This window comes from Amblyomma maculatum, chromosome 10 (genome assembly GCF_055883805.1).
Source record: "Amblyomma maculatum isolate TAMU_Amacu chromosome 10, ASM5588380v1, whole genome shotgun sequence".
NCBI lineage: Eukaryota > Metazoa > Arthropoda > Arachnida > Ixodida > Ixodidae > Amblyomma > Amblyomma maculatum.
The window spans coordinates 24,608,192-24,620,712 of NC_139353.1; the positions used below are offsets into that span (position 1 = coordinate 24,608,192).

Here is a 12,521-nt window from a genome sequence, read left to right on the forward strand (position 1 = left end):
AAAACTGTGCCGAAGCTAGTACGTCTGACCTTCAGCGACGCCACTCGTCTGACTCTGCAATGTTCACTCTATGCGCTCCTAGCGGTAAAACACGGTACTACGAAAGCGCTGCCCACCAAAAAATTATTTCGGTTTCTTTTGGGTACCCCCTCGTATATGGAGTTTCAACCATGCAAGGCTATAGTTTCATGACCCCCTCGTATATGGAGTTTCAACCATGCAAGGCTATAGTTTCATGACCAGTCTACCTATAGGCCGACTGCATGATGACAAGGGCCTCTCCTATATTTCCGTAATTAACGTTTACCTGTGCCAGCAGTGGCCATCTTTTTCACCCAAATTTCCTATGGGAGTATGCACCTACGTCACAATAGCGGCCATTTTGTGGTGCACGAAGCACGGCGAAAGGCTGCAGATATATATAACAGGCTTATCGTTATCTGTTTTGGAATGCTTCGTTCTGCACCACTAAATGGCGCTCGTAACCTCACTTGAGTACCTCGATCTAATCCACCTACCTTTCAGTCGCCTCCTGGATGCATTACTCTTGCCTCCGTCTCTATAAATATCTGCACCCAACTCGCACGCATGTGGTGTATTCTAATCCACCAACTATATGCGTAGTTCAGTGTTGTAACAGCGTCCCCTTTCCCTCCCCGGCAGACGTGGACCGTCCCATTGAGCGGCTGGCTTACTCGGGCCTGGTGCTGCCCAGTGAGGAGTGGCACACGCTGCGGCACCCCGGCCGTGCCGCGCAGCTCTCCTACCGCATACGGGTCACCTGCGCCGCAAACTACTACGGACCCAGCTGCTGGACTCTGTGCAAGCCGCGCGACGACCGCTTCGGACACTACCGCTGCGCCCGGGACGGATCCAAGCTGTGCCGGCCCGGGTGGACGGGGGCCACCTGCGAGACGCCCGTGTGTCGGCGCGGATGCCACCCCGTGCACGGCTACTGCGAGCGGCCGGGGGAATGCGTCTGCAGGCCCGGCTGGAAATCGGAGCTGTGCGACCACTGCGCCCCTTACCCCGGATGCCGACACGGTTACTGCAACAACACACCCTGGCAGGTACGCATTGCGTGGGTTTAAACCTCGTAACAACGGCCATGTCCACGTGTACGCCTAGATTTGTTCGTTATAATCGATGCTTCCTTGTAACTATACAGGAGACAGCTTGGCAGATGCGCACCCATCGCTTTTTCTGATATCCGCCAACACAGCGAAGGTGTAAAGGAATCGAGCATGCGTCTTCAGTTATTTCTTCTTAAATTCTGTATACTGTCGGTAAAGTGGGCAGAAATAAAGCACAGCTAGCCATTGGTATATGTGGCGGTGACAGCCGAAGCCGCGAATTTTGCGTTAAAATCTTGACCCATCTTTTCTCGTTCGGCGCGCAGTGCATCTGCGACCTGAACTGGGGTGGCATCCTGTGCGACCAGGACCTCAACTACTGCGGCACCCACGAGCCATGCATGAACGGCGGCACCTGCGAGCACACACCCAGGGGAGCGCAGCGATACCTGTGCCGCTGTCGGCCCGGGTTCTCTGGTCCAAACTGCGAGCTGGGCCGAGGGGCGCAGGGATGCCAGCTGCCGGGCCACTGTCACAACGGCGGCAGCTGTGTCGAGCGCGCAAACGGAACCTGGACGTGCGCCTGCGCGCCCGGCTGGACCGGCCCGCGATGCCAGGTATGCCACCAGCCACTGTTTTAAAAAAAAACGTACAGGGATGTACTTAACTCTTCTTACGTGTGGAAATGCGAAAACATTGTGAATTCTGTCACGTCCTCTGGTGGATTCGACCGACACTACGCTAGCGCACCTCGCCCGCACTCGCCCAGATGGAATTTAGGACGGATGACGTGGTCCTCAGTGCCTCTTTTATGCACGGAGATGTCTATGTCAGTCTCGCTGTAGGCCAAGAGGTAGGCTTTTAGGCATCACCGTAATCGATGCCGTACACCATCATTTTGTCATTATTATCTGCCAGACTAAGAAGTCCACTAAACGAAAACCGAGATTATAGGGTTCGACGCCGCCTTTGTTCGCGTTGTCGTGCGAACCACAAAAAATGATTACAAGTACCGCCAGACAGGAACTCACTTGGGAAGCTACCGTGTTAATCTGGTTGGTCACTCCTTGCAAGCATCGCCGGTGTCACTTTTGACACAAGGTTTCAAATGAAGCCATCGTGAAGCGAAAGTTTCTGCTTTGTACTTCTACGTGTTCCTGTTTGGAGCTAGGGAAACAGCAATGGAGTCACGCAGCGTGCACACTTTTCACTGTTTTTCTTAACCCCAAATAAAAACGAAACAAAGCAGTTATTGAACTGCGGAATTCGGATGCGTGCAGGAACTGAGCGGCTGCCTGGCGCGTCCGTGCCAGAACGGCGGCGACTGCGTAGCCACCTCGCAGCCGCAGGGTTTCCGCTGCATCTGCCCCGTAGGCTACGGAGGGCCTAGGTGCGAGAGGGACGAGGATCCATGCCACCCGAACCCGTGCGCGCATGGTGCCTCCTGCTTCAGTCTCGGGGCGCACGACTACTACTGCCACTGCACCGACCGATACCAGGTATATACAATATCAAATACACCATGCACAGTATCGAAAGTTACCCCGAAATAGCACATTCTTCGGTACTGACGTCCCTGTATACCTCGCAGCTTCAATGACCCATGGTAAAGCTGCTCGGTTAGCAGAATTTGGGAGAAACACTACTGGATACAACATAACTGCCTATAGAGCAAGGCTGGAGTTCGAGCAATGGCCGGTGGGGATAAAAGATACGGGGCATGTGAAAGTGGTTAGATGGGTATTGGAGGTGTACGGTTGCTTGCACACCTTTTCGTAATGGTCTGGAATTTATACAGTGTGAGGCGTTCCGGGTGCTGCTTCGGAAGAACAGAACAACATTTGTACGGAGTACTCTGAAATCGAAACTGCATGTGCAAACACAAGGTACAGCCCCCTCCCCCCTTCCCTCTTTTGTTTCCGCACAGAGTGTTTCGCTGCCTTCGGTCTCATCGTTGTGAGTCTTATTTCACAGGGCAAGAACTGCACCCAGGACCGACCATGTGGCGGGCCCGGTGGACAGCCGTGCTCGCCTCCCGCTGCCCTGCAGGGCTGCGCGGCCGGCGAAGACCATGGTGTCGGCGGTGCCTCGGTGTGCGGACCGCACGGTCGCTGCGTCGCTAGCGGCTCACCGGCGGGAGCGTCGAGTTGCGTCTGTGACGCTGGATACACGGGACGATACTGCCATGAGAGTGAGTAAATAATACTCGGTCGCCCCGTTTTCCCCAATCGGGAAGAGGCAGTTTCCTTCCCTGGTCCTGGACTGTTTTTGCGGGCGCTCAGTAATCACGTGATCATGTCACCTGTGCATCTAAGTACTACGTACTACAGCTTCTTCCGTCAGTATATTCGAAAGTTAGCACAAGAAAGTAGCGTCAGCTATGGGCGATATCCTGAAACGTTTGAGTACGCCCCAGAAGTTCGCTTTAAATCGCATAGGTGGCGATACTACCGTTTTTAATGAAATGTCATTTAAAGCCGACTGCCAGAACAGGACAGGAGCGGCAAGCGGTGCTTTCGCTGCCTAGTTAGGCTTCAGAATGGAACTCATTATATGGTGTAAAAGTGACACTTGTGGATGTTCAAAATGGCGTTAATCACAAAGGGCTGGTCCTCTTTTCGAATGGCTTAAGCTTCTGGCACATGCTAGAGTGCATGGAGAAAAAAACAGAACTTTTTTTCTTTGTCTGTAACTTCTTTTTGTTCTTCCATTACGCTAGTTGCTTTTTGCCATCTGTGCATACGCGACTAGTTGGGTAAACTTAATATGCGTTCAGTTGTGTGTGACACCACTTTGCGGCGCAAATTCCACATATATCCGAAAAACAGCGCATTGCCGCTGTGTACGGCAAAGTGAGAGGTGCCCGCCAAAAGCACGCAGAACGAAATATACCTTTTTCTCGCACCTGCAGCGAGACGCCATGGGACGAGCGAAGTATATATAATGCAAGCAAGTAGCAGCATCCCGCTCAAGAGTGAGAGAGGTGGGAGGGCGGCCGCAGTCCACTGAGCGAGGTTCTTTTCTCAAATGCGCTTTTTACGACGCCGCTCGTTACAGCAGAGCCGCGATGAGGTGCGGGCATCGGCGCTTCGTTCTTCCACCCTCTCTCCCGCTATTTCGCCCGGCACTGAAGAAGAGACGGGCCACCGAAGAAGGGCACAGCATTCCGGCAATGAGCGACGGTCTCACCGCGCACCAAGATATACCTGCAGCAACAGCTAACCTCTCTTCCTCCGTAAGAGAGAGTGCGCGCCGCTCAGCGAGTATAACAAAGAACCACCGCTGACTGGCGGCGAAGAAGTCAGCGGTCTAGATGCTACAGCGGCGGTGCTGAGTGGTTCCCGGTCGCTTATTGACTCTCTTTCGGAGAAGAGCGCCTCCTCCCTCGCCTCTCTCGACTCGACTCGGGAGGAGCGGACTGCCACCGGCATACGCACTCGTTTTGATCTGGTTCCTGCCTCAGCACACGACCGACGACTCTCGGAGCTACCGGTGCAGAAAGTTTCCGTTTTTAGTTTTGTTCCTTATTTCATTTCGCTATCGCCAAAATTGTGTGCATCATTAATGAGCTATAGCGACGTTTTATGTAGCTCATACCAACTTCTTTGATTTCAATCATTATGGCTTTACTTGAAGGGGCAGTTTACACGAACGAAAAAAAGAAAAACAGTGAGAAAGCTTTTTTCAAACGTTTCACAAATGTGAAAATTTGACGCGCAAACAAGCGCACGAACAGTAGGTGTCGCGATGTTTGAAGCCTTTATTTAGCACTATTTCGTGATAATCACGCAGTACTGCCCGCGGCGACATATTTTACCTTCATGGTCAGTGGAACTGTGCGTTGAAAATATGGTGCTGCTCATTGAATGAAAAAAATAATAATAAAATAAAAAGAACAGCACAGAAATGGCGATAGCACCCAAGAAAGCAAACATCCAGTTTGAAGTAGACAGTCGGGATCATGGTCGTGACCTCACAAGGCTTAGCACGAGGCCAGACCAAAGCGCAAGAAACGCGCGGAAGGACTTCAAGAACCAGCGGAGGGACTTCAAGAACCAGATAAACGCACGCAAAGACAAGAGACGCGATTCTCGAGGCAGAGTTGCCGCAAAGAGGACTTCGGAGAGGGGGCTGGGGGTCGAGCCATATACCCGCTTCAATTACGCTCCACGGTAGCCGACGCGTGTAGACCGCGCGCGCCTGTTCTCTGGAACAACTGGTGGGCGGAGGGCGTGCTCTCTGTAGCCGCTTGTCGTTCAGTGCGGGGGCTGTAGGGTGGGAGAAGATGAAGAAGGGCACAAGATCGAAACGTCCAGTGCCGCCGCCACGGAGGGAGGTACAGTGCGGTAGTAGTGCGGGCGTACTACAAGCACAACACAAGGCACACTGGGGGTTGGTCAGGCTCTTCCCTCTCTGGCGACCCGCCACCGCCGCCGCCCAGAAGCCCCCAACCGGCCGAGGGCTCCAACCGGATGCGGCGCGCCGAGAATGGAATGCCGCTTCTCCGGTTGTCCCGCGTCGGCCCGCACCGGCGGTGGCGAGGCTCCGGCCGCACTGGACACTGGAGCGAGCGCGCGCCTGTCACTTCGCAAACGAGCTCGCCTAGAAGAGCGGTGGCTGGCTACTACCACCGCTCCCTTCCTCCGCGCCACGCGCGGTGGCCGGAGCAGCAGCAGCACCCTTTCCTCGCTGCTCGCCGCTTTGCAGTTCACCCTCCGCGCGTCTCGACGTCTAACCACCCTTCTCCTCCATCCCGTATCCAACCGTCTTTTTATTCTTGCCGCCTTGTTTGTGATTAGGGGGCGCTCCATTCGATCACGCAGTGTTTCGACGAGACGCGATCAGTGTAGTCCACCCTGCTCGTCAGCTATCTTCCACCAGGACCTGTGCGCTCATGTCCATTTATATAGGATTTGCGGGCGACGTTACGTGTTAGCGTTAAAAAACAAGGAAACTGTCTAGGAATAAAACACCCAGCTTTAGCAACACCTTCCAACACTACTAAACACACACCTTAATGTACTATACTTCGTGCAATCATTAGTACTTCTATGCCCCTAGACTGCAAATGATACTGTGGGGAATGCGATTTAAGAATTTACCAGTGGAAACCACAAGGGGTTTGTGACCCACCTCATGTTTTGCTTTAGTGTGCAATTTTGAGAAGCCACATATTAAAACTAGTTGCTAATTTTGCCACCTCGACTGTTTTGTGATCCATCACTCAGGATGTCACGGGCATGGCTTTGGGTTGCCGAATTAGTTGTAGCAGCACAATGAATGCGTGACTTAATGGATGACCCCTCGGCGGCAGCTTTCCGATGGAGGCGAAAAGCAAGGCGCCTGTGTGCCGCGCGATGTCAGTGCATGTTAAAGAGCCCCAGGTGGTCGAAATTTCCGGAGTCCTCCACTGCGGCATCTCTCATAACCTAAATCGCTTTGGGACGTTAAACCCCAAACCAAACCAAACAAGCAGGGCAAAGAACAGAAGAAGTTTAGTGTCTGCATGTACATGTTTTCTGTTCTTTGTCCCGTTTGTGGTGCGCTGTTTTCATTAAGTCATGTACCAAGTGGCCTGGCATCTTTTTGTAATACAATAAATGCAATATTTCATATGCTTGTTAAAAGAGTGTAGTTTGTGCTGAGCACCTCCGTTCATTGTTGTATTGCAGACATAAATGACTGCGTGCATCAACCTTGCGTAAATGGAGGGACTTGCGTGGATGCTGTGAATAGCTACAAGTGCATTTGTCCAGAGGGATGGGAAGGCCCACACTGCAGCAAAAGTAAGTACTAGAATGCAGCCACCACAAAGCAAAAAGAAACCTTGCCATTTGTACATTCACTTTCATTCTTTCATGATGCAATGCCGTAAGCACATGTACAATAAATTGGAATCATCCTCCTCGTCCTAGACCTTGCACAGCACTCAGTCTGAAGATTTAAATGATCTAAAATAAGCATTCTAATGGAAGTAAAGCCAGTATTGGCCAGCCAGTAAAATGAAGAAATAAAGGCTCGTCCAGTAAAATATCTATGCTAGTGCACTCAGCATGAATCTAAATTGATATTATCACTGTACTTCCAGATCGAGATGAATGCCAACCCAATCCTTGCCACAATGGGGGCAGATGCACGGACCTAATTGCAGACTTCCTCTGCGAATGCCAGGGACAGTGGAAAGGAAAGACATGCAACCTTCGTAAGTTTGTGCTCATCTTCAACACAAAAATTACAGCTGCCAATACATTTCAGTCATGCACTAAACTTTTTGACATGCTTGGTACTCTTCTAGGTGACTCCCATTGTGACAGTGACACGTGCCTCAATGGTGGCACTTGTGAAGACATCGGTGACACTTTTGTCTGCCACTGCCCGGAAAACTACCATGGCCACACATGCCAAATTGGTGAGTAGTGTCAAGTCCTGCTTCCATGCTGAAATATTGGCACTAGTGTTTATGGAAATAATTTGAGGCACAGCAAGTAAGCGAAAACTTCATTTTGAGGGCCTCGCCTCACTAAAGGCATATTATCCCTATCCAGTCACTGCTGTTATTTTTCTATTCGCATCCTCTTGTAGAAGTTACAGAATATAAATACCTTGGTGTTACCATAACTAACAATCTAAGTTGGAACAGTCATATTGCCAATACATGCTCATCCTCCTACAGAAAACTTGGCCTTCTTCGCCACAAACTTAAAAATGTCCCTGCCAAAGTAAAGCAGTTAGCATACTACAGCCTCATCAGACCCAAACTAGAGTATGCTTGTACAGTCTGGGATCCTTACACCAAGAAGAATATTGTGGCATTGGAGGCTATCCAGCGGAAAGCCGTACGCTTCATATTTTCAAAGTACCGCACATCTGACTCTCCCTCCATTTTAATGAATGAGAACTCCATCCCACAATTGCAAATACGAAGAAAAATTCAGAGACTGAAGTATCTATTTTTGCTAAAAAACAACAAACTTGCTATGAGCCCTGAACCTTACCTTACGCCCCTTACAACACGTCCAACAAGACATCATCATGCACAATGTGTAACTCCGTATCAAGCCAAAATCAATGCATTTAAGTATTCTTTTTTCCCTCGTACTGTTGAAGAATGGAACAAGCTGCCTTCTGATGTAACAATGTCCATTGAATCTATTGATAAATTGCTGGCGTTCTAACCATAGTCGTGTTTCATATTGGTGTATATTTTCTTGTTAGTGTTCAACATGTCTTATCGTAATTTGCTTGTCACTTGTGTTTAGTATGTTAGTTTTGATGAATTCATATTTTATTGCATTGTATTCTTTTCGCCCCTCCTGCTAGGGCCCAGTTAGGGCCTGCAGTATTTGGTAAATAAATAAATAAATAAAATATTTTTCCCCCCAAAAAGGTGAAGACTACTTCCATGCAAACAGGCAAAATTGCAATATCAGTGCCAGCCTCTGAATGGAAGCCATAAACCATGCAGTATGAGATGTATACAGAGAAAACATGCTACACACCTAGGTCGCCAAGCTATTTAGTAATCATTATTTTGTTGTTTGGCTGGCAAAAAAGAAAAAAAAAAAAAGTGAAATGTTCACAGAACATCCCCGATGGACAGCAGCGTTAAGCATGCTTTCTTCTTTTGTTCTCTTGCAGCCAAAGTCAATGGCTGCGAGTCAAACCCTTGCCAGAATGGAGCCACATGTGTGAACAGTGGTCGTGGCTTTTCCTGCATGTGCAGGGAAGGATTTGAGGGGCCACTCTGCCAGCAAAGTGAGTACTCTTCCCAGATAAATATTTGAGTCCAGCCTCTTCTTCCTATACATAGCAAGCTGTGCTGACTTTGACTACAATGAGAATGGCATGTAAACATAATATGTATGCCGAGTGTGCCATACAGTGGAATACCTAGGAGATTTTTCAGGCTCTCAGTGCACCAGGAACAGACGGAAACGGAAATAAACATTCATTAGCGACAAAGTATGAATAACCTGTAAAAGTGAAAGGATATTGTCTTAGAGTACCCAAGAAAGTGACAGCACAATGCTGTTAATAATAATAATAATAATGTGAATGATGATGATGATGATAATTGGTTCACAGGAAAGGAGAAGTGCAGTATCTGTCACACTTGTTTCTGTGGACACTTGAACTGTGCCATAAAGGAAGGGAGGAAGCGAAAAGAGAGAAAGAAGTGCCGTTGTGGAGGGCTCCGGAATAATTTCGACTACCTGGGGATCTTCAACGTGCACTGACATCGCGCAGCACACAGATGCCACTTCGTTTTGCATTTTTAATTTTTGACAGCAAGGTTTCTTTATTTATCAATAACCACAGGAAAGCATTCATGCACGGCTACTCATTTTTATCCCAATGGCCAGTGAAACTGCTTATGAATCTAAATGAAAAAGCATAAGCGTAGCTTAGCACAAAATAACGGCTTGAGGGGCTAATTGGTGCTGGATCATATTCAGATATGTGGCGCAAAAAACACAAACACAGGAGAAGATACACAACACACGCATGTGTTGTGTATCTTCTCCTGTGTTTGTGTTTTTCGCGCCACATATCTGAATATGATGTAGCTTAGCACACCATACTCAGGAAGATAAGACTATGGAGTAGACAGTGGCGTAAACAAGTATCTTGGAAATTAATAGTGTCATTTGTTGACTTGACCTCTGATTGTGTTTCCTGCAGATGTGGATGACTGTGCATCATCACCCTGTCATAATGGTGGCCGCTGCATCGACGGTGTGAACTGGTTCCGGTGTGAATGTGCACGTGGTTTTGCCGGTCCCGACTGCCGCATCAACGTGGATGAATGTGCCTCGAATCCATGTGCCCCCGGCAGTGTCTGTGTGGATGCCATTGGAGACTTTGAGTGCCGCTGCCCTCCAGGCCGTACGGGCAAACGCTGCAATGTTGGTCAGTTCCCTCCTTACTCTCGTGCGGTGCTTTAATTTGAAGAAGGGGAATGCAACAATGAGAATGTGTTTTGGCTTTAATAAAGAATCGGCAACTGCTGCCGGGAAGCATAACACTTTTGTTACTGCAAACTTGTTTATTAGCATAACACTGTGCATGTCACCTTGGTGTACCTCTAAGTATGGGATGCTCTCTCAATAATTAAGAGGAATCATGGCTTGAAAAACCACACCTAGGACAAATTCGCATGCACTGAACCCGATTTGATTACAACTTAAGTTTAGTTTTTTCCTTTCTACTGAGATGGGAAAAATCTACATTCTTGAGAAACTGCTTCAAATATACACACAGAAAAAAAACAAAAAAAAAAAAAACGGTATTGCAATAGACAATAAAACTACATGCTAGATTGCAAGAAGTTGTCTCGCTGATCGAAGTGATCACAAAAAGCAATTTTACCGGTACAGTGTTTGCTCACGAAACTTCCTGATAAGCAACGAGGAAAGTGGCATGGTTACGAACAGCTGCCTAGAGCATTTTTCCTAGTTACTGAAGGTTTATAATACCATGAACTATCCATTTTTTGTTAATTTCAGTGCTCGTCACCCCGGCCACCTACCAGCCCTGCGAATGGAAAGGAATCATGTATCCCGAAGGCAGTCGGTGGCAGGAAGACTGTTCCCTCTGTAGCTGTCACTCCGGAGCTGTCACCTGTGTCCCTGTAAGTGCGCCTTTCACATAAACAGCTCTCTATCTATCCCACAGCTGTGAAAGCTCTTCATAAATGGTGCCTACAAACACAGAATTCTGACACAGGTCGTCAACATCAATAGATACTTATCTTAACTGTTGATAAGGCAGTGTAATGCAAGGCTAGTCCCGCATGTAGTCAGCAACCTCAACCATACTGAAAATCAGCACTCGCTTGTGTTGTCCTCTTCTCCTGTGTTCCCGTTTAGTTGTTTTTGCTGTTAACCTATAATGGATCACCAACAAGCCCAATCTGCTATTTTGGCTCAACCATGTATACTCTGGTGTTGCAGAGTGCATGCCCCGAGTCCGGCTGCGATCCATCTGGACCTCTGGAGCAGTGCCCGCCGGGTGAAGTGTGTATAGCGGGTGCACCAGCAGAGTCCTGTTTCGTGAGGCCCTGTGCACAGGGTGGCCAGCCTACCGGCCACTGCAGTCCACTGCTTCCGGGTGCCACCAACCTGTCCTCCAGCTGCGTTCCCAACGCAGCAGAGCCCAGCAATGCTTGTGCCAAGATCACACTGCTCTTTGATCGCCGTGCGATGGCACCCGTGAGTGGCAATTTCGCTACGAAATCGCTGAAGGAGAGCCATCTGATCCAGTTTCTCTAGCTGGCATCGTAAAAGACATTTGGAGAGTGCTGTGTGTGGTCTTGCATGAGGCAATGATACTTTTTTAGTAGCACATACTACTGAAAAAAGCGACAACTGTTATATCAGAAAAGCACCATTTCAACAGCTGAAAACTCATTTTACTTACATAGAAAACTTAGAAATGCCATCTAACAGCAAGCATCTTAAGTACCATACGGATGAAAAGTTTGTGGTTGGTCATCTCATTTTTAAAAAAATGTGTGTTTGTGTAGGGGGGGGCACTCCACAACTGATGATCTGCTATGGTGCACTGATTTACGGGACGTAGGCCTCAATTTAAGTAGTGCAGTATACTTTCTGCTGCACTAGAAACGACTGTAATGCACCTTTATCTTTCAGTGAGATTAAATAAAGTTGAGAGAAAATAACCTCCTTTTCAATTGCGCTCCCCCATATTCACAAAAACAAGCAATAAAGTTGAAGGAAACGACAACTGAACTCTAAGCACATAAGATATATTGATAACTTATCTATCAGTGAATGTACTTCGTTCTATTGTATATCACTGCTTGGCACCATGATTAGTGATTGCAATGATAACTACATGCCAGCAGAAGTGAGCAACTAAAAACCAGTATTTTTTCAACTCCCAGAAATTTATTTTTTTGTGCACAATTTTTGACTGTTCAACATAAGCAGTAATTTTATTTGTCAGGGATAGACTGTATTGGCTATGGTTGAAGCTTCAAACAATGCATATGCATTTACAAGCTAAAATTATGTTCTTTTAATATGTTCCTAATATCTCTTGCTGAGTCATAGAAATAGGTGCAGGATGCATAACTGTACTTTCTGACGTGATAGCTTATTCAAGCCTCATTCTATTTCACAGGGGATCACGGTGGAGGCAGTCTGTAGCAACATACGACGACTGTCTGTCCGACGCTCCATCATCATCCTGTGTGCACAGAAGCTCACAGACTCTGACAGTATTGAAGTAACTGTGGTAAGTATCTGCAGGACAAAAAGCTACGCCACTGGTTGAATTTACAGCTGCCATTAGTTTTTATGCACATAAAATACTTGCCACTATTTCCACAGCTATGGCTTGGTTTGTTTTATGGGGTTCAACATCCCAAAGCGACTCTGGCTATAAGAGACACTGTAGTAAAGTTCAGGAAATATCGACCACCTG

General features: G+C 48.0%; 1 protein-coding gene across 1 annotated transcript in view; it reads left to right on the forward strand.

Moving 5' to 3' along the window:
* The window catches only part of LOC146175895 (protein jagged-2-like), a 113,541-nt gene that overhangs the window by 99,483 nt on the left and 1,537 nt on the right, over positions 1–12,521 (forward strand). The window contains exons 4-15 of the mRNA XM_084581220.1: positions 664–1,070; positions 1,400–1,690; positions 2,354–2,572; positions 3,048–3,264; positions 6,746–6,859; positions 7,162–7,275; positions 7,369–7,482; positions 8,712–8,828; positions 9,756–9,983; positions 10,580–10,704; positions 11,027–11,284; positions 12,219–12,332. Of these exons, the coding sequence (XP_084437346.1) occupies positions 664–1,070; positions 1,400–1,690; positions 2,354–2,572; positions 3,048–3,264; positions 6,746–6,859; positions 7,162–7,275; positions 7,369–7,482; positions 8,712–8,828; positions 9,756–9,983; positions 10,580–10,704; positions 11,027–11,284; positions 12,219–12,332 (2,318 nt within the window). The remainder of the gene's footprint in view (positions 1–663; positions 1,071–1,399; positions 1,691–2,353; positions 2,573–3,047; positions 3,265–6,745; positions 6,860–7,161; positions 7,276–7,368; positions 7,483–8,711; positions 8,829–9,755; positions 9,984–10,579; positions 10,705–11,026; positions 11,285–12,218; positions 12,333–12,521) is intronic.